The 25,200-nt window shown below is 66.0% G+C and overlaps 3 protein-coding genes across 3 annotated transcripts; 2 read left to right on the plus strand and 1 right to left on the minus strand.

The window, feature by feature from the left end:
• Positions 1-2,084: 2,084 nt before the first annotated feature.
• Positions 2,085-4,093, minus strand: EMIHUDRAFT_462931 (hypothetical protein; the record flags this gene model as incomplete). The annotated part of the gene is made up of 6 exons (XM_005782440.1): positions 2,085-2,450; positions 2,587-2,643; positions 2,820-2,888; positions 2,955-3,077; positions 3,265-3,311; positions 3,562-4,093. 6 exons carry the CDS (start codon positions 4,091-4,093, stop codon positions 2,292-2,294), a joined length of 987 nt encoding a protein of 328 aa, XP_005782497.1. The 3' UTR covers positions 2,085-2,291.
• Positions 4,094-8,101: 4,008 nt separating this feature from the next.
• On the plus strand, positions 8,102-18,014 carry EMIHUDRAFT_353034 (hypothetical protein; the record flags this gene model as incomplete). Its single annotated transcript, XM_005782441.1, has 3 exons — positions 8,102-8,623; positions 17,390-17,504; positions 17,931-18,014. The coding sequence occupies exons 1-3, from the start codon at positions 8,124-8,126 to the stop codon at positions 18,012-18,014; spliced, it is 699 nt and encodes a 232-aa protein (XP_005782498.1). The 5' UTR covers positions 8,102-8,123.
• A 4,535-nt stretch (positions 18,015-22,549) lies between these two features.
• EMIHUDRAFT_44664 (hypothetical protein) lies at positions 22,550-23,885 on the plus strand (the record flags this gene model as incomplete). The annotated part of the gene is made up of 4 exons (XM_005782442.1): positions 22,550-22,708; positions 22,957-23,133; positions 23,296-23,609; positions 23,765-23,885. Coding segments are annotated over 4 exons (771 nt in total), but the record flags the coding sequence as incomplete, so codon positions are not given.
• Between the last annotated feature and the right edge of the window lie 1,315 nt (positions 23,886-25,200).

Here is a 25,200-nt window from a genome sequence, read left to right on the forward strand (position 1 = left end):
CCCGCCGTCTACAGGCGAACTTCCTCCGCGTGTCTCCCCACATCTCCCCACACCTCCCCACACCTCCCCCACACCTCCCCACATCTCCCCACATCTCCCCACATCTCCCCACATCTCCCCACATCTCCCCACATCTCCCCCACATCTCCCCACATCTCCCCACACCTCCCCACATCTCCCCACATCTCCCCACATCTCCCCACATCTCCCCACATCTCCCCACATCTCCCCACAGGCGGGCCGCCAGACGCAGGCTTTGGCGGCTTCGCGGGCGGCGGCGCCCCCGCCCCGCCGCCGTACGCAAAGCCGGTGAAGAAGGGGACGGGCATGCAGCTGGGCGCGAAAAAGGGGCTCGGCGGCGCGTCGCTGCTGCAGGCGATGGCGCAGGAGGGCGAGATCGCCGACTTGGGAGCGCCGCCGCCGGGCGCCGCTGTTGGCGCCGCGGGCGCCGCCGCCGCCGCCGCCCAGTCGAATGCGCCGGTGCAGCTGCTGCTGGAGGAGAAGCTGACGCTGTCCGTGCAGCGGGACGGGGGGCTGCAGAGCATGGAGGTGTCTGGCGGGCTGCAGCTGCTCATCACCGACCCCTCGTGCGACAAGGTGTACGTGCAGCTCGGCCTCGGCAGCAACCCGGGCTACCAGTTCAAGACGCGCCCAGACACCAGTCACGGAAGGAAGTCATCCCTCAACAGTGAGGAAGGACTGCCATGAGGAATGAACTAGGCACCCAAACATCGACAAGGCAAAGTACAGCGCGCAGGCCGTCCTTATACCGCACCACCCACGGGACTGAACCCACACTGGATTCGATACTCTGGAGGTATGGTACGCAGGCCGTCCTCGGGCTGCGCGACGCCTCGCGCGCATTCCCCGCAAACTCCGCGCTCGGCGTGCTCAAGTGGCGTTTCCTCACGACGGAGGACTCGCACGCGCCGCTGCTGCTCACGTGCTGGCGCGCCTAACCCTCCCCTTCCCCCACGGTACCCGGAAACACCCTCCCCTACCCCACGGTACCCGAACCCACCTGCCCACGTGCTGGCCCGCGCGGCCCTAGCGGCTGACAGCGAGCCACCTGTGCTCCAGCTAGCACAGGAGAAGACGCGTCTCCGGCTGTGCTCGCTGTTACAGCCACCTCCCCTGTATTCGCACGTGCACATGCACATGCACGTGCACATGCACATGCACATGCACATGCACATGCGCCGCACAGTCGAGTGCCTCCCGCCACCCCCGCCCACAAACTTAGTGCGCGTGGTGGGTGGGCCGCCTTCTCGTGGTGGTCGGCAAGGCCGTGGCCAGTGCGCAGTGCCCCTGCCCCCACCCTCGGCTGCCTTTCTCCATACGTTAGGCCGACGGCGACGGGCGACACGTTCGAGGTGACCCTCGAGTACGAGCTCCAGGGCGAGCGCGAGCTGCGCGACGTGCGCATCGCCATCCCGCTCGGCTGCCCGCCGACGTCGCAGCAGACCGAGCTCGGCGACGTGTCGTACGACGCGCGCGCAAAGGCGCTGGTGTGGGCCATCTCGGGGAATCTCGGGGGATCTCGGGTGATCTCGGGTAATCTCGGGTAGGCGCTGGTGTGGCACATTCCGATCGTCGACGCCTCCAACGCGTCGGCAAACATGGAGTTCGTCGCGCCCGCCGCATCGGCAAGACGCCCCCTTCCCCCTCTCCCCGCGGGCGGCCTCTCGCACGGAGCCTCTCGGAGCGGTCTGTAGGCGGACGCATTCTTCCCCATCGACGTCGCCTTCTCGTCGCCAAAGACCCTGTGCGAGCTCGAAGTCACGGGCGTCCATCTCGCAGACGGGTCCGGCGCCGCGCCCTACTCGACGGCGGGCGGCATGGTGGTCGATTCGTACACCGTGGTCTGAGCCGGCGCCCTAGGCCGCAGCAGTAGAAGGCGCTTGCCACTGCGGAGCGCCAGCTGTTTGCGGAGATGGGGAGAAACCATGAGCAGTCGCCGCGCGCACCTCAGAGACGAGCGAGTAGGGCTGCGGGGGTGTGACACTGTCAGAGGCAGCTGTCAGGCCCGGTGTGGAGGCGCGGCCCAACGCGCAGCGCCGGCGGGGGTGCGCCGTTTTATATGAGAACGCTGAAAACGAATTTGAGAGCGCATCGACGAACGAGAGAGTCTGTCGAGAGCACTGGAGTGCGGCTTGATCCTGCTCGCGCATGCGGCGCACACCACCCCACACGCCCACAGCCACACATATACACGTTCACGTACACGTCGTTTAACGGCGTTACTCTCGCACACACCGGTCACCGCACACTCCAGACAAGCCACCCTCTTGTCACTCGGCGTGCTCGATGACAGCGCGGATCTCCTCCACCTTGTCGCGCAGCTCTGCGTCCTGCCCACTAGTGCCCGGCTGGCCCACGATGCCGTCGGCGATGCGCCGCACCGTCTCGACGAAGGCGATCCGCTCTGCCGGCTGAAGCTCGTCCAAGACCTGCGCAAGCGAGGCGGTCGGCGGGTGCAGACTAGTCCCGGCCTCCCGAACCGGCCTCGGCCCTCCCCAGCACCCTGCCTAGCCCTCCCTCCCTCCCTCCCCCCACCCACCCACCGCTCCCTTCCTACGCCGCCTCCTTGAGCGTTAGCTCCCGCCGCGAAGCCGGCGACGCCAGCGAGCAAATGTACCGCACCTGCTCGGATGTAGGACATGTGTGCGTCGGGAGGTTGCTGTCTCGGAATGGCTCGAACGGGTTCTCGTCGGAGGCATCTCAAAGGCTCGGAGGTTGCTTAGATTTGCTCCGAGCTCCCAAGTGTGTCTCAGAAATGCTCGGAGGGGTGTGTCTCGCTAGAGAGTCAGGTACGACGCCTGCTTGATGTCGTCGTCGCGCTCCCTCGCCAGCATCGAGTACACACCCTGCTTCACCAGCCGCAGCACCTAGCACCACACCCCTCCGTGAGGCGCATCCGCGACTAGCCGCTCGCAGCGGAGCCGCGGCCGCACCAGCAGCCACTGCTGCCCCTCCACACCGCCGCTGCCCGCCGCTCCGCCGCCGCCTCCGCCCTCGACCTCAGCCTCGGACGCCTTGCGGGCGGCGGCGGCACGGCCCGCCTCGGCGAGCGCCGCCTGGAGAGACGGCGCGGCGAGGGGGTGAGGGCCGCCGGGAAAGGGGGCGGCGGCGGCGGCGTCACGGCGCGCCGAGGTGCCCGGCCAAGCGAGCGCCTCCCCCTCCCCCTCCTCGCCCTCCTCACCCGCCCCCTCCCCGGCCGGCAGCGCGCCGCCGCCGTCGGCCGCCGCCGCGAGCGCCTCCCACCTCCGGTCCTCCTCGAGGGGCTGGATGCCCCGCGCGCGCAGCCGCGCCTGCGAAGGGGAGGCGGGAGGCTGGAAGGGGAAGGGGAGCGGGGCGGCGAGTGCGAGGGAGGGCGGCGTCCGGCAGGGGGGTAAGTGTGGGGTGGGTGAGTGTGCTCCGGCGCCTCCTCCTCCTCGAGGGCGCAGTTGAGGCAGTTGCAAAAGTCGGCGTCGAGCTCGCCGCGCATCGCCTCGGCCGTCGCCTGCCAAGCAGAGCGGCCCGCCCGTGAGTGGGCGCCTCCTCGCTCTCGCCCGGACCCACCCGCGCAGCCCGCCTTGAGCATCTCGCTGCCGCCGTCCACCGCAGCATCGCACAGCTCGCGAAGCTTGTTGAGCTGCTGCCACTGCAGGTCGACGGCGCTGTCGGCGAGCTGCTCGACGGCGCCGATGACGTACTGGTTCAGCTCGAGCAGAGCGCGCTGCTGCACTGGCGTCGTCACCTGCCCGAGCGCCTGCCGCATCAGGCCCGGAAACTCGGGCCGCATCAGCAGCGGCAGCTGCGTCGCGAGCCGGCGGTCGAGCTCGGCAGTGTCGAGCGCGGCTGCGTCGTCGCCCGCCTCGCGGAGCAGACCCGTCAGCTCGCCGACGCTCGTGGTGATGGCCTGCGCCTGCGCTCGCATCAGGTCGGCCGGTGCTGCTGGCTGGCGGAGGTCACGCTGGATCTGATGCTTTGAAAGCTCGAGCGCGTCCATCGCGGGCGGCGGGAAGCGTGGAAGTGTCCGAACAGGGAGCTGGGCCGCCGCCGCGGGAGAGAAGGCGGGGTAGGGCGTCAAGAACACGACGAGGGCAGTCATCGTAACGCGGTTCGGTCGTTCGGTCGGAGTGCTTCTTCTCTACCCCCGCCCTCGCCGTCGCCCTCGCCACCTCTTGCAGAGTGTGGCAGCTATGGGACTTAGGCGACAAAACAAAAACGCCGCCGAAGTGCGCATCTTGCGCGCGTTTGTTGATGTTTTCGGCGTCGCCCGCCACCGCCGCCATGGAGATCTGCTGCGTGTGGTGGACGACGAAGGAGGAGGCGCTCGCCGACGCCGCCCCGTACACCGTCCGGTCCGTGTTGGTGCCCGCCGCTTCCTTGGCGAACACGTGGAGGAACTGCTTGGTGGGCGGCGCAATGCCACCCAAAGTTTCACGAGCACCAGCCGCGTTATGGCTTTCTTGACCCACTTCGCGTCGTAGTACTGCGCCCAAATCCACTTGCAGCCTGCATTCTTCTTGACCCATCCGTCTCCATACAGCGTGGTCTTTGACCCATCCCTTTCCAGTCGAGTGGTCGAGCGGTCCGTCCACCTGACGGCCTCGGCCACGCTCCTTCGCTTGCACCCCACGACCGCCGTCAACGCCTTGTCCAGCGTGTTTCCAAACCCGTACAGAGGTTGGCCCACCGACGCCACATTGGTCATTGCCACCATTGAGCATTGTCCCACGAGCCCCTCCCCGACGTCGTCGATCGACTTGAGAGAGAGAGAGATTTTCAATACCAAACAACTCTAACACTCACACGTTTCGACTTGATGAGCGGGTAATCTAAACGCGGAAGAGCCACGTACTTAAAATCCCTGTGTGGTGGCGGCGACCGGCGTGCCGTCCTCCCATCCCTTCCCTTGGGTTGTCGGTTTTCTTTCTTTCTTTCTCGTGAGAGCCACCTCGTGAGCTGTCCTGTGAGCTGTGTGCTGTGTGTTCAGCAGTCCGGACCCGGTGCTACGGGCCTACGGCCTAGACGTACGGCCGGTGACAGTGTGCCTGTGTGCCTCGTTCGTGTCGGCTCCCGAGCCAATCGTGTGGAGCGTGTGTGTGCGTGTGGGCCCGTCCTCCATGCTAGGAGGTGTGTAACACTGACTGACTCACACATACGATTTCCGTTGCCCTTCGAAAATCCCGCGGTTCTAACTGCCATGTCGGCCGGTCGTCGGCTGCTGCTCTCGCCTCGCTGGCGGCGCGGTCTGGTGCCGCGGCGCCCATCTCTCCTGTGGGCTCGCGGCGGCTCGCCGCCGTGAATCTGAACAATAGAATCAATCCGGATTCGTCCCGGCGTGCCGCCAGTGCCGCTTCCTCGCCGATTTTTGGCTCATCCAGTTAGTCGACAAAGTTGCCCTGGAGCTGCTGCCGCTCGACTGCGCGGCGGAACCGGCCCTTCGCGGCCGAGATGCGATGCGCCGACGCCGGGGCTACGGCTCGGGACCATTTCCAGGCTGTCTCGGGCAAGTAGGGGCCGAGATTCTTACAGCGGCGCGTACGTTTCTTTTTGTTCTGTGTGTGCGCCCCTCCATGATGCGTGGGGCGGGCGGCGCTTCCTCGGGCGCGGCAGCGGCAGCGGTGGACGCGCCGCTGCTCGGGCGGCGAGTCGTGCTCGGCGGGCTCTCTTCCTGCCCCGAGCTCAACGGGCAGCGGGGCGTGGCGCGGAGCTTCGAGGGCGGGCGGTACGCTGTGGCGCTCGAGGGCGGCGGCGAGAGTGTGCGAGTGCGGCCGGGTAATCTGTCGCCAGTGGCGGCGGAGCGGGCGTCGAGCGGTGGCGTGAGAGTCTCCGATGAGGTCGTGGCAGCAGCTGAGCGAGGCGAGGAGGAGGCGGTGCTGGCGTGGCTTGAGGGCGGGGGGCGGGCCGACGCGACGTACGAGAGAGGCAAGGTGAGCGGCGTCACGCTGCTGATGGCCGCCGCCAACCACGGCCACGAGCGGGTGGTTGAGTTGCTGCTGCAGCACGGCGCGGAGGTCAACCTGCCGAACAGCAATGGCTACACCGCGCTGATGCACGCCTCCCTCCACGGCCATGAGCGGTTGGTCGAGCTTCTGATTCGGCACGGCGCTGAGATCAACCTGCAGAGCAGCGACGGCTCCACCGCGCTCAGGTTCGCCGCCCGCAACGGATGCGAGCGGGTGGTCGACCTGCTGATTCGGCACGGGGCAGAGGTTGACTTGCAGGACAGCGAGGGCCGCACCGCGCTGATCTACGCCGCCTTCTTCAACCACCCCGCCGTCGTGCGCCGCTTGCTTCGGGCGGGCGCAGATGCGACGGCGCGCAGAGCGAGCAAGACGGCGCTTCAGTGGGCCAAGGAGAAGGGCCACGCCGAGTGCGTAAAGGTCTTGGCTGAGGCGGAGGCGGCTGCAGACGGCCGGGCAGGGGCGGGCGGCGCTTCCTTGGGCGCGGCAGCAGCAGCGGTGGACGCGCCGCTGCTCGGCCAGCGAGTCGTGCTCGGCGGGCTCTCTTCCCGTCCCGAGCTGAACGGGCAGCGGGGCGTGGCGCAGAGCTTCGAGGGCGGGCGGTACGCGGTGGCGCTCGAGGGCGGCGGCGAGAGCGTGCGAGTGCGGCCCGGTAATCTGTCGCCAGTGGCGGCGGAGCGGGCGTCGAGCGGTGGCGTGAGAGTCTCCGATGAGGTCGTGGCAGCGGCTGAGCGAGGCGAGGAGGAGGCGGTGCTGGCGTGGCTTGAGGGTGGTGGGCGGGCCGACGCGACGTACGAGAGAGACGGCGTGAGCGGCGTCACGCTGCTGATGCGCGCCGCCCAGGAAGGCCACGAGCGGGTGGTCGAGCTGCTGCTGCAGCACGGCGCTGAGGTCAACCTGCAGGACAGCGACGGCTTCACCGCGCTGATGGCTGCCGCCCAGGAAGGCCATGAGCGGGTGGTCGAGCTACTGATACGGCGCGGCGTGGAGATCAACCTGCAGGACAGCCAGGGCGGCACCGCGCTGATGTACGCCGCCCTCTTCAACCACCTCGCCGTCGTGCGGCGTTTGTTGCAGGCAGGCGCAGACACGGCGGCGCGCGTTGCGAACGGCAAGACAGCGCTGCAGATGGCCAAGGAGCAAGGCCACGCCGCATGCGTGCGCGCCCTCGGGGAGCATGCGGCGGCGGCGGCGGCGGCTGAGAAGGCGGCGAAGGAGGCGGCGTGGGTTGCGGGGGCGGAGGCGAGGGAGGCGGAGAGAGCGGCGGCAGAGGCGACTGCGGCGCGGCATGCCGAGGCGCTGCTGGCGGAGGAGGAGGCGGAGAAGGAGGGGCGCGCCAGGGAGAGCAAGAAGGGCAAGAAGAAGAAGAAGAAGAGCGGCGGCGGCGAGGCAGACAACGCGGCGCCTGGCCCCAGCGCCACCGCCGCTCTGTCGCCGCCAACCCCACCGCCAGCCCCATCTCCTCCGCCCGCCGACGCAGCCGCCATCGCCGCGGCGGACGAGGCGCTGCAGCAGGCCGTGGCCGCTGGCTCGTACGAGGGCGTGGCCAGCGCGCTGGAGGCGTGCAGCGGCCTCGCGAGCCCGGCCGTGCTGGCGGCGGCGAGGCGCGCGCGCGACAAGCTGAAGGAGGCGCGGAGGCGGGACAGCCAGCGGCTGCGCAAGGCGCATGGCGCGGCGATGGGCGCGCTCAAGTCGCTCGACACAGCAGACAGCCCCTCCGCGCTCCGAGCGGGCATCGCTGCCGCCAGACCGCACGTGGGCGCGCTGCCTGCCTTGGCCGAGGAGGTGAGCGCGGCGGAGTCGAAGCTGGAAACTCTGTCTGTCGCCGAGCCGGCCGCGGCGGAAGAGGCGGCTGTTGCCCGGCCCGTCGAGCTAGCCCTGTCGGACCTCACCGCGGCTACCGACGGGTTCGCCGACGGGAAGCTGATTGGCAGCGGCGGCTTCAGCCACGTCTACGAGGCGTCGGCCGACCTCCACCTCTCCCTCGCCGCGCCTCCGCAGCTGCGCCACTTGCCGCTCGTCGTCAAGCGGGCAAAGTCGGGCCAGTCGGGCGGCTTGTCGCGGGCGGAGCTCGAGGTCAAGCTTCTCAAGGCGGTGAGCCACCCGCACTTGCTGCCGCTGCTCGGCTACTGCCTCTCGCCCGACGGCGTCTGCCTCCTCTCGCCGCTGATGCGCGGCGGCTCGCTCGAGGCGCGGCTGCGTATCTCGGATCCCGACCGTGCTGCGCAGCTCCGGCGGCTGGGGATGGTAGAGCCGCCGAGGCCGCTGACGTGGCGGCAGCGCGTTCGCATTGCTTGCGAGGCGACCGAGGCGCTCGTCTACCTCCACTCAAAGGATATCGTGCACCGCGACGTCAAGCCGGACAACATCCTGCTCGACGAGAAGCTGACCGCCGTGCTCGCCGACACGGGCTTCGCCAAGGACCAGCGTCCCGACGCCTCTGTCCGCTACCGCTCGACTGCCCTCTACATGTCCACTGGCTACCTCTGCCCCTCTATCTCCAAGGGGGGCGAGTATTCGAGCAAGACCGACGGCTACGCCATTGGCATCACCCTCCTCGTCTGCCTCACCAGCCGCTCCGAGGTGCAGCTGACCGACCGGTGCGAGGACGAGTTTGACGGACTCTGGACCAACATCGACGCGTCCCAGATCGCAGACGCGGCGGCGGGGTGGCCTGAGACGGCGGCGCGCGCTGTCAAGGACCTCGCCAAGGCGGGAGACGGGCAGAAGAGTCTCTGTCACGACAGCTTGCGCAACCGCTGCACGCTGCCCGTGGCTCTCACGACGCTCCGGGGGCTGCTGTCTGGCGCGCAGGGCGGGGCGGGGGTGGAGGAGGCTGCGCCGGCACCTGGAGACGAGGCCGCTGCGGCAGCCGCCCGCACCACCGGGTACGAGCCTTCGCCGCTCTCGGTGCAGGTGCGCGGCATGCGCACGTCCGGCGACGCGCAGGCGCGAATCCAGGACAACATGCTGCTCGCCTTCAAGACGCTGATGCCACGCCTCGACGCTGCTTACGCCTCGCGCTCTGCGGCGGCGCCCGAAGGCTTCGAGGAGCGCATCAACTTTTGGCACCGCGAGTGCGGCCTGCCGACCGAGCTGCGGAGCCAGCTGCACTCGCTGCGCATCTGGGCGAACGCGGCGAGGCACCACGACGCGGCGAGGTGGAGGAGGGACGGGCCGCGCAGCGAGCGGGAGGCGTCGCGGCTCGTGGCGGCGGCGACGGAGGCGATCGGGGCGCTCGAGGGGTAAAATATTTGTGTATACGAAGTACGAGACTCGAGGTAACGAGGTACTCATATGAATTATGATACACCGTCGATGTGTAAAAGCTAGCCCCCTTCAGAGAAAAGAGAGCCGCTCTCTCGCTTCACTCTGGCGCTCTGCCCGCCACGACGGCGCGTCTAACGTATATGCCCAGTGCTCAAAAACTTTACCGGTATGGGAGTTTTTGGCTAATCAAACCCAAGGCCTGCACTAATCAAAAAGTGGTACGGGATACCAGTCCTACCAGTTGCCTCACGGAAATCAAAGCGAGTCGGAGTGCCTTCTTGGTGGCAAAATCGGCAAAATCGGCAAAATACCGGGTATTTTGCGGGTACCTGGAAAAACCCGGGTATACCCGGGTAATACCCGCACTTTTGCATGGTTTCGCCCCCGGGACCACACCGACAGCCGCTACAACTAATGAAAACCCCGCATACCACTTTCGCATACCACTATACCATACCACTCCAAAACTAATCAAAATAGGGGGAGGATGCCCCGCGCGCCTGACCCAGGCGCGAAAACGAATCTGCGAGGCGTGGCCGCTCATTGCGGCCCGGTGGGGAGGAGGGGAAGACGTAGGGCGTGCTTGCGCGCCTTTCTGAGGCCCCTCCAACCCACCCGCGCTAGGTCTCGGGGGACGACGCAGGGGTCACTCCCGCGCGACCTCGGGAACTAGCCGGGGCAGTCGGAGAAGTGGCAACTCCGTGCACTGACGGTCGGCCGTCAGAAAACACGCCTCCGTGGCTCGGGTTACACCAATCCTCGCTACCCAACGCGGCCAACGGATATCCACCTCGAGAACCTCGAGACACATACGACGGGTTGAGTCAGTTTTGTTTTAGCAGCTCGCGGCGCGGCCCTTGACATGCCAGCCAGCTCTAAAGGGCGCACGCGGGTTGGAGAGGAGGACATCGCGTGGCTGCTGTATGACTCCGGAGTACTCAAGGTCAGGCCGCCGACTGCGGAGAGATTCATGGTCCGGATGAGGCCTGGCGATGATCCTGCGGCAAGAGCCGCCGCAGAGTACCGTGTGCGCCTCGGCAGAGCTGCATCGTTGCCGAGCACGAGTGCACCGCCACCGCCACCACCGGCCGCTGCCGCCGCTCCAGCGACGACGGCCGCCATTCGCGCCGGGCCTGCAGCCCCTCCGGCCTCGTCCCCGCTGGCACCAGAGAGCAAAGCCCGCAGCAGTGGATACTACTACGCTGCGGTGCCGAAAGGCGAGTGCGTCCTGCCAGTTGCGGCTCCGGTGCCCATCTCTGGGCGAGGGCACGCGGGCAGCGCTGCAGCTGGCGCGATCCAGCGGGACCTGGAGGTGAGGGGCGCGGAGAACTCCTACTACTACGCTCACGCTCGAGCCAAGGACTACCATGTGCCGACCGTGCCACAACGCATCGCGCCGGACGGTTCACTCACGCCGTGGGAGAAAGAACCATGATAGCATGCCTCGTCGCTCGAGTACACTCGACAGTGCGCGCGGCGTCCCCCCGTCTGACGTCATTTATGTGTTTTTTTCTTTTTTATCTTCTGGTTCCACTTCCTAGGAATACATACATAATTTCGCAGTGGGGTTTTGACAAGTGGAGCTCGGACATGCTCAGCCCGAAGCGGTCGCAGAACGAGTGCTGTGACCACTCCCGCCGGCTCGCAGCCACAGGGTGCACAGTTTCAGTTAAATGAGTTATTGTTGATCCAAAAAGCAAAATCGGTACACGTGTGACAACATGGATTTCGCGTTAGTTACTAGGGGTGAGGAGCGGCGCGGTGGGCACACACACACAAATTCTCACAACAAAGATTAGCCACCTGCGCGCGCTGGTGCTCTCCCTGCACGGCTCTAGCGCACTAGCGGCAGGCCAAAAAAAGTTATTAGCGTGTGTGCCCGCTTTCGGCCTTCTCGCCGGGGGGGGGTTGGACCCAATCGGTTCACCACTCTAGCTGCGACGCGCTGTTCCGCGCGCTGTCCGTACTGACATCGCTGTTCGCCAGCCGCTCGAGAGGCAGGGGCGGTGTGCCGTACGGCACAGACCGACGGCCACCGCATCCCCGCGAGAGCTCCGGCCCCACCAAGGCTCGAGCGCTCAGCGCGGCGACCCGGCGACACCTCAGGTCAGTGTCACCTCCCCGTGCCGAGAGCGCACCGAGCGCATCGCGCCGAGTGCCTCGGCCTTGCGCACGAGTTGCTCCTTGCGTATCCGCAGCCGCTCGACCTCGGCCTGCGCGCGGCCAAGCGCCATCTCCACGTCCTCGACCTGCTCACAGCGCGAGGTGTGAAGAGACGCTGCTCACAGCTTGACTAGCGCCGTCCCCACGTCCTGCCCTCGAGATAGGGGGAGATCTTCCGCATCTAGAGCCCTCGACCGCCGCAACGCCGCCGCCGACAAGGAAGGGGCCCGACCGGCCGGGTCCGGCGGGGAAGGCGGGGTACGCGGCCGCCGTCACAACGTGAACGGGTCGCGAAGAGGGCAGGGCACCCAGCGCCCCGTCCCTCCCCGGCCCTTCCCTCCCCAGCCCTTCCCTCCCCGGCCCTTCCCTCAGCGGCTCCTCCTCGTCGTCGAGGTACGACACGCTCGGCGCGTCGAGGGACGGAGATGCAGGGACGTCGGCCGCAGGCCCCCTCCTCCGCGCGGCGGCGAGGGCGGAGAGGGACACGGAGAGCGAGGAGAAGAGGCCCGACTCCTCTGCGGGGTACGAGCCGCCTCCTGCGGGGTACGAGCCGCCTCCGGAGCCTACTGCAGCAGCGCACCAACACACCGCCGTCAGGCTTTGAGGGTCCTGCGCGGCACACGACCTCGCGTGCATGCGGCACAGCGAATCACGTGCTCACGACGCGCGCCTCCCGGAGCGTCCCCATATCTCCCCATATCTCCCCACATCTCGCGCGCCTCCCGGAGCGTCCGCGAGGTCGACATCGTCGCTCGACGCGAGGACGTACTGCCTACGCGCGACAAGGTAGTGTCTAGGAAGTGTCTAGGAGGTGTCTAGGAAGGGACGTACCGCCAACGCGCGACAGCACACGCCTCGCCTCTCAGAGGTGAGCCGCCGCCGTCCCCCCCCCCCTCGAGCACCGACACTGCGCTTGAGCTGTCTAGCAGGGAGTGTCTAGGAAGTGTCTAGGAAGTGTCTAGCCTTGTCGTGCCGGCGGTTGGGGGAGTGTCGCCCAGCGGAGACTCCACGACGCCGAGCGGCTCGCCAAACCGCCTAAGGACACGGCGGCGGGGCGAAGTGCTGCACGTCTGGACGGCGACACCGCTGAGCCTGGTCACCACCGCGCGCTCGCCCCACCCACCACCCCGGTTGGACCCACCCCGGCTGCCGGGAACTCTCCAGTGCGCGTGCGAGAGCGTTGCGGCGCGCCCAAGGTAGCCGGCGGGCTGCGGCTCGGGCTGCGAGTAGAGCGGCGCCGACAGCAGCGCGCCAAATGGGTGGGACCACGAGAGCGGCCCTCCTACGCCGAGCGTGTGCGGCGTCAGTGCCGAACCCCGCCGGCTCGCCCCGAGGCTTGCGTGGGCGGCCCGAGTCGGCGGCGGCCAGAGCACACAGCGCTGCGAGGAGGACCAACGAGGCGAAAAGGCCAACTCTGCGCAGCAAGATGGGCGCGAGGCGAAGCACGTTTCCAAACGAGCCAGTCGTTCGCGGCCGTGGCTGGCGGGCCGCGTCCTGCGCGACCTCGGCCCGCCTCGCGAGCGTCTCGTTTGGGAAAATCTGCATGAGGAGTCGTGCAAGGAGGCGATTGACCTGCAGCCGCTGATGCGCGGGCTGGCGGCAAACGGGACACGCGGAGGTCCGCCGGAGCGCCGCCCGGACGCAGGAGCAGCAGAACGTGTGTCCGCACTGCAGCGAGGTTGGCTCGTGCAGGATGGAGAGGCAGATGGCGCAGGTGACGTCCTCCATGATAACGTGGTCTTCAAGCACGGCGTTCTCGACGTCCGCGACGGAAGGTGGCTTGCGCAGGGGGGCCAGGGTGGCAAACGGAGGTGGAGATCGCATCACACCACACACAACCACCGCGTCGGACGGAGCAACTTCAATGACAGATGATGGCGAAGTATTTTTTCTCTCTGGCCTACGGGACTACCGCGTTTTCTACATGTACTAAGCTAACCTAACGGGACTCTCTAACGCCGCGCCTGGAGAACACACCTCCCTCTCCCTTTTCAATCCTGTGAAGCTAAAGATACGACGACAGCGGACAGGGAAGCGCCGCAAACCCGCATCGTAAAAAACAAGGTCATGGAGAGAGGAGACATCTCCCAAGCGCCGCGTCAGCGCGGCAGAATTTTTCTCCCATCAATTTTTCTTCCTTCGATGAGAAATTCTGCCCCACCCACTCTGCTACCTACCTGTCGCGCTGTGGGAGAGAGAGATTTTTAGCAATACCAAATAACTCTAACACTCACAGATCGTTTGTTGCTGTGTGCGAGAAGAGCCGTCGCTGCGCGGAGGTCACGTGAAGAGTGGGTCGCTTATTCGTTCGACCGCTTTCTTTATTTGGCCTGCATATACTTTTCCGGAAAACAAAAAGGAAAACAGAGGGTCCCCAGCACTTTGCGTTTCCGGAAATTTCCAGGGGAAACAGAGGGTGTTTGGTGCTCCATTCTGGAAAGTCGCGAGTTTCCCTGAGTCTGAGAGCTGGTAGTCTGGGGCAAAATCTGAGGCAAAATTGAGGAAATCGGCACGATACCCAGCCAGGCGGTCGCAGGGTATTTTCCAGGTATACCCGGGGTTTTCCAGGTATACCCGCAAAATACCCGGTATTTCGCCGATTTGGCTGATTTTGGGCCGGCCCCAAACCAGCCTCAGACTCGGCTCAGAGCCCGGAAAATTTGATGGTTTCCCCGGGAAAATAGAGAGGAAAAGAGAGGGTGCTGTAGAGAAAAAAGGAAAGGAAAAGAGACGGGGTGCGAGAGGAAAAGTAAGTATATTCAGCCTAATTCTTTATGCGCAAAACTACAACTCTAACACTCACACATCATCTCAAAACCAGGTGCATGCCACCCTCCAGACGACAAACAACCGGCGAAACGCTCTCGTGAGCCAGCCACTTTTGAGAGAGAGAGATTTTTAGAATTCTCTTCTCCTTCCGCTTTCATCTCTCTCTTCCGCTTTTGCGGCAGCCGACCGCGGAGGTCGAGCGCGCCGCGTGCGCGGAGATCGACATGGCGAGCGACCGTCAAGCGTTCCTATTCTTATATTGTGTGTGTGCCAGTCCGCGCCAGTCCGCGCCCTTGTCGTGCCAGCGTCCAGCTTTTCTTACTCTATATCCCGACTCACGACGCGACGGATTTGCGACTGGACACGTCCGCTCGCGAACAAACAACCGCGCGGCGAAACGCTCTCGTGAGCCAGCCGCTTTTGCGGCAGCCGGCACGCGCGACCGGATGAGCCTCCTCGGCGATGCGCCTTCAACATCCAAGCGCGAAGCGACGGCGGCGGAGCTGCTGCACGCGAGTCTCATGGCGTATTTGCTCGGCACCGCTGACGAGAAGAGCCCGCTCTCTGTCCTCTCGGGTCACTCCGATGTGCTTCGGCTCATCTGGCACGTGGTCAACAACGCTTGGAAGCGTGAGCAGATGATGACTGCGCTGCAAGCCCAGGAAGAGAAAAAGCTCGTCGCCTTTGCGCATGTGGACAACGTGACGTTCCCAAAATCGATCAATGTGAACATGATGCCATTCATCCTCGGCGACAAGAAGAGTCTGCCCCCGGAGCTGCACGCCTACTGGCCCATGATCGCCAAGTGCACGTCGACGCTGCACAGGTCCGACGGGAAGGCGTCGCCCAAGGATCGCGTCGGCTATCTCACCGTGCACGAGAGCAGCGTCGTGCAAGAGGGTGCGTCGCAGCGGCGGCCCGGGCTGCACACAGAGGGCTTCAACCGCGACGTGTGCGACAGTGGCAAGGTGCACACGCTGCCGCGGTGGCACCCGTGGGGCTTTGGGCACGCCATGCGCCACGGCCAGTTTGAGGGCGGCCTCTTCATGGCGTCGAACGTGTCCGACAGCTGCCACATCTACAACGCGATTGTGCCGACGGAGCTGGTGGGTCGCGGCGGCGACGTCGAGCCGCTGCGGCCCTGCCTGAACGAGCGCTTCCCCAGCGCGCCCAAGCCGCGCACGTGCTGGCCGGCGGACGACGAGAGGTACGGCAGTCACGCGGGCTGCGCGCGCTGCGATATGCACTTGGAGGGTGACGACATCTTCGACCAGCGGCGCGTGACGGGACCGATCGCGCTGCGCGCGGGCGAGCTCGTGTGGTTCACCGACCGCACGCCGCACGAGAGCCGTCCGCTACGGACGGGACAGCCGCGCCAGTTCTTCCGCCTGGTCACCGGTGGCGTGGATACCTGGTACGCCGCCCACTCGACGCCCAACCCGCTCGGCACCCAGCCAGACGCCGCGGTCGTGCACTACGACAAGTTCACCGGCGAGCCCGCGGCGGCCCTCGTCGAGGCAGCGCCGACGCGGCACGCCCGCGGCGCGGCGTCGTCGTGTGCCGGCAGGCCCTCGCTGCGCCAGCTGGCGGCCGCGCTGGCTAAGGAGTGCCAGGTGTGACGTGAGGGATGCGCGCAGCGCTCAGTTTCGGCGGGTCAAGGGGTGGAAATTCTGGAATGTGGAAAAAGCAGCCGAGTGTCTGACGGTGTCCCAACAAAACATCGAGTGACGCACTAGTGTTCACTATACACAGAGTAACGGTGAACAGAGAGGGCGGCGGACACCACACCTCGCGCCTCACCAGCGCCTCACTCGGGCGGCGGCGGCGCGGAGAAGGGCTGCACAAACTCGGCCCGCCGGTGCGCCCCGAGGCAGGCGGTGCTGCAGTAGCGGTACGAGAACTTCTCGAAGTAGACCCGGTCCTCCGGCAGCGCCTCCGCCTCGTTGACCGCCTCGACGTAGCCGCGGTGGCAAGCGTCGCAGCTCCAGTGCCGCACGGTGCGCTCCGGCGGCGGTGGCGGCGTCCAGTAGCACAGGAGAGCGGCCGCGTTCGAGGTGGTGATCCTCTCCTCGTCCGCCGCGCTCAGCCCATGCCGGCGCGCACGCGGCAGGAAGGCGCGCTGCAGGAAGCCAAAGCCGCCGCCGCCGCACGACGCGAGCTGCAGCCGCGACGATACCCCGAGCGAGAGGAGGAGGCGGTCGGCGTACCTGAGAGAGCGTCGTCGACGTGCTGTGGACGTGTCGCCGCCAAACAAGAGGGCGAGCAGGCCGGCGGGCGAAGGAAAGAGCGGGGCCCTCGACGCCTCTGTCCGGCCCTTCGAGGGGGGGAAGGGAATTGCGGGGTCCCCACGGGCGCCTCTCTTCGGCCCTCCCGAGGGGGGGAGGGGAGCAAGGGGGTGGGGGGATCGGGGCGGTGGGTGGTGCCCACCCTTCTGCGCACAGCCTGGCCAGCGCTGCGGCGAGTCCTTCGTCCGACGGAGGGCAAAGCCAGGGGTGGTCCGACGCACACGCGCCCGGCACGGACCAGCCCATCCCTGCACCGGTGAAGCAGAGCCGCGCGCCTGCGTACCATACCCCCAGAGTCTCGAATCCAGTGTGGGTTCAGTCCCGTGGGTGGTGCGGTAGCAGAGCCGCGCTCCTGCTCTGTGAGCGGCCGCGTGAGGGTGGGAACGCGGTGGGTCGTGCAGCGAACACGATGCGGCCGATTGCAGTCGAACACGCCTCGTCTCGAGCGCTGGTTGGAAGCCACCCGTGGGTCCCTTTCCGCATCTAGCGCCGCGCACCGGTGGCGAGCAGGGCGCGCAGCGCAGCCGGCGCGCCGAGCAGGGTCTGCGCGTGGGCGACGACCACGCGACGCATATCGACGCCGGCGGCGGAGAGCGCGTCGAGAGACGCGACCGCCGCCGCGCCTGACGATTCTGCGGCGTCGGCGCTGGCAGCGCCTCCCGCCGGCAGCGAGCAGAACAGCGGCGCGCCAGACCGCACGTGCGCCGCCGCTAGCACCTCGAGCAGCCTCGCGTGCCCAGGTGTGAGCGGCAGCACCCCCAGCGCGCCAGCGCGCACCGCTGCTCCGCCCGACCCATCCTCCTCCCCCTCGAGGAGCGAGCGGAGCAGCGAGTCGAGCGCCGGGTCCTCCGCCTCGTCGTCTGGCGGCGGCGGCGGCAGCTCGCGCGCCGACGCCCAGCCAACCGTCATAATCACCCGCAGCTTGGTCCTTCTGCAGAGACTGGCCAGGCAGGAGGCGCTGCAGGCGCCGCCGGCGCCGGGCACGCTCGCCGAGACGATGGCCCGGCCACCGACGCGAGCGAACGCCTCGACCTCCGCGGCGGCCACGTCCTCCTGCGGGCCGGTGAGGTTGGCGAGGTTGACGAGCGGCTTTTCGCGCACGGCGGACAGCGTCTGCAGCGTGATTGGCGCATCGCGCAGCGCTGCCTCCTCTACGTCGGAAGGCGGCCGGTGCCTCGACTGCATGCTCCACGCGACGACGTGCTCAAAGGGCAGGGTGGAGCCGAGTTCCGCGGCGGAGCACGGCCCGGTGACAGTGACGGCTTGCAGCTCCGCGGCCTGCGGCTCCGCCTGCATAGTGTGCGCCGGTCCTACCACGCCCTTCTCGTGCCAGCGGTGCTGAGAGAGGCTTGGGAGCTGTGAGCTGTGAGGTAGGTCGCAGCCTTCCGCGCAACCCACCTCGAGACCATCCCCCGCCTGCTGGCGGTTAGGACCATACCCCCCACCACGGGCCGTGAGAGTACCATGCCCGCAAAAAGTTGGAACCCAGGGTCGTGCAAAGATTTGCTGCTGCGACTCATTTGGGTTCCAATATCCTGCTCGTGCGGACGACAAAAAGAAAACAAGTTGCTAAGCCGATCCCTCCCTTGGGGTTGTCTGTTTCGCTTGTCGCCCTCAAACGCCACTCCCTGCCCAAGCCGGTCGCCCTTAGATGCCCTTGCCCGCGCCGGACGTCCCGGCCATGCCGCGCGTCGGCGCGCTGGCGACTAGCGCGCGAGCACGCGCCAGTCGGCTCCTCGGCTCGCGCAGCGGAGCATTCTTCGGACCCGCAGCTTTTCCTCTGCTGCCATCAACATAAGTGCCGGGGTAGCCCCGGGGGTGCGCGTTCGCAGGGAAAGGGCCTTAAAGTAAACACGGGTCTCCGAGGGTTGGCTCCGCGCTCCGGGTTTCCCCTAGCAGCAGACCGCCCCCTCTACTCGGAGCTATAATGAACACCAGACATGAACACGACACGCACTCTCACACGACGTCACCGCTCCCTTCGCTACAGTTGTTTTTCTTACAGAGTTGCTTTGTCTATTCGGTCTTCGCCGGGCCGGCTCATGGGCGTTTGTCTCCTCCTGCTTCTGATAGCTCCGGCCAATGCATTTGGCCGCCGCGCCCTCCTCGCTGCGGCAGGCGCGAATGCATTCTCTGCCACTAGCGCGAGCGCAGGTGACTACCTCAAGGTGTCCTGCACTCGCGATGACGACGCGTGCCTCTCGGCAAAACGAGCGGGAGCAAAGGCCGCCTTCGAGAACCTCAAGCCTCTGCCGCTCGCTGAATACAAGCGCTTGGGTGCGACCGCCATCTCCGCCCTCCGCGACCCGTCAGTCAAGATATCAGCCGACGAGAAGCCCGAGCTGAGGTCTTCTCTGTTCGGCGACTCGTACCTCACGATGCAATGCGAGAGTGGTGACAAAGCCTGTGCCGCGAAGCGACGGGAGAGAGCCAGTGGCGCGCGATAGCCAGACTAGCGCGGCCGCCCCATAAGTAAGGACGACTTTAAGTACGCAGCCACTATCATCTGCGTTAAAACTCCGGTGTCAACAAAAAAGGCGTGGGTTGGGTTAACGTACTTTAATAAACAAAGCGGCCTTTGGCCCATCTGTGCACGCGAGGGACAAAGGGCCCTGCCCGGTTGATGCTGCTCTCGTTACGCCATCCGGCTTCGCGCGACCACACCACCGCCGGGAGGGCTGCTGGTACGAGGATGGGCCCTCTCCCACGCAGGTTCTGGTCGTTGCCGTGCGGGCAGAAGCGAAGTCCCGCCGCGTGCATCGCGCAGAAGAGGACGTTCTCGGAGAAGGCCACCGGGTGAAAGCGACAGGTGGTGGTGAGGTTGCGGAGCCGCTGCTGGCAGGGGAGGAGCCCGCCGCCGCCCACCACCAGCCGGTCGAAGCGGTTGCCGCGAAGCTCCTCGAGCATATCGCGGAGCGCTGCCGCGGGCGCGCTCCAGAGGCAAAAGTCCGTGCTCTTGAGCCGGCACGCTGTGCAGGTGCTCACCCCGCCGCGGGATTTCACCTTGCCCCTCTGGTGCTCGTCGGCGGCGTGGCGCACGTTGCCCCACCCGTTGGGGGATAGGAAGAGCGGCTTGTCGTATCCCTTCTTGAACCAGCGGTAGCTGCCCAGATCAAGTCGGATGCGGACCGCCGCACTGTACTCGACGCCCGTCTGCTCCTCGTGGCGCGACATCAGGTCGAGTCCGCCCAGCATGCTCGCCGTGTTCATCCGGATCTTGAAGAGGCTCTCGTTGAGGACTCCCCATGACCGCAGCCGCGGGTCCTCGTCGTGCTCCTCCGCCCGCTGGGTCTCCACCGTGACGGCCGTCGGCGCCAGCTTTCGCGACACCACGTCCAGGCACTCTCGCGAGGAGAGGCGCCGTGGTTGAGAGGACGCCGTGTCGAGCAGGCTCCACGTGTGGATGAAGACGTGGCACTCCTCAAACACCTGGCGGCACATCACCGTCTGGTTGAGGAGCTGCAGGCCCGCCTGGTATCAGAAAGGTGGCGTCAGATGCATGGTCTTCTTCATTCAGAGATACGAGAGCTCTTCAGGAGCCTGGAAGGCGTCCCGGCGGCAGGTGTCGCGAAGGTGGCCGCTAAAAACGAGTGCCGCGACCGGGCCTCGCAAAGCTTGCTCGCTGTGCTCATTTTTGGAATTCGGAAGGCCCTGAATGCGACAGGGCGGGCACTGAAGCGGCATGAGCTGTCGAGTGAAGGGCAGGGGTGAGACTTGTGGGACGCACGTCAAAAAAGAGGGAAATAAAAGTGCTCCAAATAAGGTGCCCCTTCGGGTTCTGCGAATCCCCAGGGCCTCCAGGGCTCGCACCTCAACCTCTCATAGACCAGCGAGAGGCTTAGAACTTAGGGTTCTACCCTGTTGCGCTTCGACCAACTAGGCCACCTTTTGCGCAAAATGATTTGTTAGAACCACTAGGCCTTTTGCCAAAAGGCGGCCTAGTTGGTGGCCTAGTTGGTCGAAGCGCCGACCTTTAGGCCAAAACTTAGATATTCTTATCTTTTTGCCCCCCTCCGAGACTGGAGACAGAACCCCAGAGATACATACTTCAAAGGGACTGCCCCCCGCCCCCGCTTGCCCTGCCTGCGCAGGATAGCGTGCCCCGATAACGGCGACACTTAGCGAGGGTCACTGCGCAAGGAGAGGGTGCGAAGCCTTTTCTTTTTTGTCCTCTCGGGGGAATGTTATCGGACGGGATTCGGGATGGGGTGCGGCAGTACGTGACAGGTGAGAAGGTGGCGCCGCTCTCGCGGCGCGACGTCTACATCCTGTTGCGCGTCGCCGACCGCGTGTGGTGGAGCTGGAACTACTTCGGGTTCAACGAGTTCGACCCCGAGGGTGACCGCTTCTACCGCCACGTGCGCGATTGGCTTCGCATGGAGACGGATGACGGTGCCCCGCACTGGGTGCACTCGCTCCGCGCCGTGCAAGCCGAGCAGGACAGCGAGTACTCGTCCGACGAGGAACGAGGCACGTCCGACCAGGACGACCGCGGGCCCGCGTACGAGTCCGACGACGACGATGGTTACGACCGCATCGCAAACGACGACCTCGATGCGCTCATGCGCTGCTTTGACGACAAAGATGCCGCGCTTATCGCGCTCGCGCGTCACCTCGAGTCTCTTCCCCACTGCTTGCCAGGACGCAGGAGAGGTGACTTGGGCCACCAAGAATTGGCCGGGCTGCAGAAGCAGCGTATCTACATGCGCGAGACACAATCTCAGTCGTTCACACACACGAAAGAGAATCTCACACACGGGTCACGGCCATCGCACAGCCTAAATCCCATCTCGTCTCAGAGTTTGACCGTTTTATTTATTTATTTATTTATCGCACAGCAGATTGTGAATCCCGAAGTCCGCGCAACGATTAGCTTGGCTGTGAAGATTCTTATTTCTGCCCCGCGGATTTCTTTCTTCGTGTTAGAGCCAAAAAAAGAAAGAAAATGGAGACCCCAGGGATGGGAGGACGGCACGCCGCCACCACACAGGGATTTTAAGGAGAGGGGTGGTGATGCGCTAGCCGTCGCCCACCCTAGGGCGTCCGCCTCTTCCTATCTCTCTTCGCAGTCTCTCGCCGATTCTCGCTGCAACCTTCATGCCACCTCGCGGTCGTCCCACTCTCGTCGTTCTCTCTCTTGTCGCTTCTTCCTCTGTCGCGTCGCTCTCCTCTGCCTCGTTCTGCGACGGCGCCGCCGCCTGCCGCTCCCTTGCTCTCGCTGCTTCTCTCGCCTTTCGTCGCAGCTCTGCCCTCCTCGCGGCATATTTTGGCCCCTCGAGTTTATCGAGCTCTCCTCGCGCAAGGACGACTCTTCTGACGCCCACTCGGATCATTCATTTGTCGCCAAGTCATATCGTTGCTCAGGTCCACTCTCTCTTCTACCGACCGCGTCGAACTCATCGGCGCGGGCTCTCTCGGCTACGGGACCGGCCCCAGCTTCGGCTGAGGGCTAACAAGCTGCCGAGCCCAAATCACTGTGAGAGTCGTGATTTCTTGTTGGTTAATAAAAATCTCTCTCTCTCTTCGAACACTTGTACCTCCACGGATGATGCTGGCGCTGGGGTCTCCTTCGGGTGTATCGTGACAGCTGACGACGGGATATTACCACAGGTGTTTCATCCTCCTCGGGTTCGTCTTCCCCGGCTTCCTGCCGTTCCACCTCGAGACCTCGAGACCTCGAGACACGAAGGCTTTCAAAGCGGCGCCCTTCAGCCCACCTCGCACGCGAGACCCCGTCGTTCACTTCGCACGCGCGACCGAAGCCGTCATGGCGAGCGAGGCCATCCAAGTCGTCGTCCGGGTTCGCCCCCCCAATAACAAGGAGAAGAGCGAGGGCACCCTTCCCATCGTGACCACCTCGACCGAGCGGCAAGAGGTCTGCCTCATCCGCGGCACTGGCCATCGCGCTCAGAGGAACATCTTCAAATTCCAGAATGTCTTCGGCTCGTTTAGCACCCAGCAGGTGCGTGCAGCTCATGACCGGACCTGAGAAAGCGTGAGACATCCAAGTCGCCCGTTCCTTCTCAGGATGTGTTCGACAGCACCATGCTGCCGATCCTCGGCGACGTGCTACGCGGCTATGAGTCCACTCTCTTTGCGTACGGCCAAACCGGCACGGGCAAGACGCACACGATCGAGGGCCGGATCGACATCCCCGAGGAGATGGGCATCATCCCGCGCGCCGCCGAGCACATTTTCACCGCGCTGCAGGGCGAGCACGTTCTGGAGAGCACCTGCACCGTCTCGTATCTCGAGATCTACAACGAGGTGCGGCGCAGCGTGGAGATGGCGCTCTGTCGCTGACCTGAGCACTGCACCACACCAGATACCCGTCACCCTACCGGACACCCGCCCTCCCGTGTCGTTCTCATGCACATCTCTTGCTTATGGGGTGGCAGAGGAGGATGCTCGCACCTGTCCGCTTGCCGTCCGCTGCCAGCCCTCCACCTCTTGGTGTATCGCTCTACGCCGCCCTGGCGCCACCGCTCCTCTCACCAAGTGCCGCCCTGGTCCAGGTGCTTCACGATCTCCTCTCGCCAGCGGACGAGCCTGGCGCGAAGCTCGCCATCGTCGATGACAGCAAGCAGGGCAAGGGCGTCCACTGCGCCGGTTTGCTCACGCACGAGGTCAACACCCCCGAGGACGTGCTTCGCATCCTGCGTGCAGCCCAAGACCGCCGCAAGATCGGAGAGGTGCGGGGCGAGGGGCGATCGGGAGCGGGCAAGGAGTGGACGGAAAAGAAGCCGGTGGGCGAGGGGCGTGCGGGAGGGGAGTGGGCGGGAGACGAGTGGGCGGGAGACGAGTGGGCAGGTGGCATCTTGCTCCCATGAAGCCTCTTCTCGCCCCCTCCTCAGACCAAGATGAACAAGGAGTCGTCCCGCTCGCACTGCCTCTTCACGCTGACCGTCAACCTGCGCGAGAAGACGCCCGATGGGATGGAGATTGCGCGCGTGGGCAAGCTACACATGGTCGACTTGGCGGGCAGCGAGTGTGCCAAGACCTCGGGCGTGGGGGCGCAGGACCGCACGCGCATGCGCGAGGCGATGAACATCAACCAGTCCCTGCTGACGCTGGGTCGCGTCATCACGTCGCTGCGCGAGAAGCAGGGCCGCATCCCGTACCGCGACTCCAAGCTGACTCGCCTGCTGCAGGCGCGACGCTGCCCGGAGTTGGTGCTTCCTCTCAGGCAGGGGTGGGCTCCATAGCGGAGGCAGGCAGCCGCTCCGCGTGGCATTCCCCAAGCCCGGGTCCCAGAGCCCCTAAGCTGGCCTCCCACGCCCCCCCCCCCCCCCCCCCACACCACCACCTCCCTCTGCAGGAGAGCCTCGGCGGGCGCTGCAAGACCTGCATCATCGCGACGCTCTCTCCCTCCATCCTCTGCTGCGAAGAGTCGCTCTCCACGCTCAACTACGCGCAGAGCGCCCACGGCATCGAGAACAAGCCGGTGGCCTCGCAGCGGATGATCACCACCCCGCGGGACCGAGGCGCGGGCGGGCCCAACATGGAGGCGACGAGGCTCAACTGCGGCGTCGGCGCGGACTCTTTCGTCGAGATGGAGTGCCGATTGCAGTACATGGAGGCGCAGGTGGAGGAGGCGCAGAGCGCTCTCGCCCGCAAGCACACCACTGAGCAGGCGGCGGTGCAGCGCGCGGAGACGGTGGAGAAGGATCTGGACAGCACGCGGGAAGCGCTGCAGGTCGGCCCTGATCAGATGGGCGCTCCGAGCCGTTTCACCTCCTGCTCCGCCACATGTCCCTCACTCACCCCCTCCGCTGGCACCGCCTCCGCCCCCCCATCCCTTCCACCCCCTCCCTCTTCATGATGGCCTCCAGTCAGCCTCTCGCCACCTTCCTCTGACACCCTCTCTCCACCTTGCTCCCCCACTCCCTCATTCCTCCATCGCCCTCGCCCCAGGAGTCCCAAGTCTCGCTCAGCCTCGCCAAGGAGGAGAAGGAGCAAGTCTCGGGCGAGCTGACGGCCACCAGGTGTACGCCACTTGCCCCGAGCCGAACCCGCCGCCCCTGAGTCTGCCCTCCGGCAATCGCGACTGTATCACCATCAACCCAGCAAACCCGCGACCGCGGCTACACCCCTCACCCCCGCCCTCCCCCCACCCCATTTGGACCCGGATCCCTTGCCTCCTGCTCTTCCTTCCAGGTGCACGCTCTCCCAGCGCGAGGCTGTGCTCAACGCCACGCGCGAGAGCCAGCAGGCCTTGCTCCACGAGAGCGTCGGCGTGATGCGCGACCTGGAGGACAGCCTCGGCCAGGGCGACAAGATGCACGAGCGGCTGCAGCAGCTGAGCGCCGAGGAGGGCACCCGGCGCGCCGCCGCTTCGGAGCACGCCGCGGCCACCGCCGCACTGCTGGGCAAGGCGCGGGAGTCCATCGTCGACCACGCCGCGCGGCAGGCCGCCCTGCGCGCGAGCATCGCGGAGGCCGCGGCCGCGACGCGCGATCATGGGGTGGCCAAGCTGATGGAGCTGCAGGCCCTCGCGGCCAGCCTCGGAGGAGCGATCACCGCCGGAGCGGGCGAGGTGGGCGCCGCCCACACGGCGCAGGGCGAAGCGGCTCGCGGGCGGCGCGAAGCCTCGCACGCGGCAGAGGGCCAGGCCGGCGTCGCCTTGGGCGAGCTGGTCGCCGCGGCAGTGGCGGAGATTGGCGCGGGGCTCACGCGCCTCGCGGGCGCTGCCGAGAGCGCGGAGGCCGCCGCCACCGCGTGGACCAGCGAGGCGCTCGCTGCGGTGGCGGCCGCCCGGA

The sequence above is a fragment of the Emiliania huxleyi genome (assembly GCF_000372725.1).
Source record: "Emiliania huxleyi CCMP1516 chromosome Unknown EMIHUscaffold_19, whole genome shotgun sequence".
Lineage (NCBI taxonomy): Eukaryota > Haptophyta > Isochrysidales > Noelaerhabdaceae > Emiliania > Emiliania huxleyi.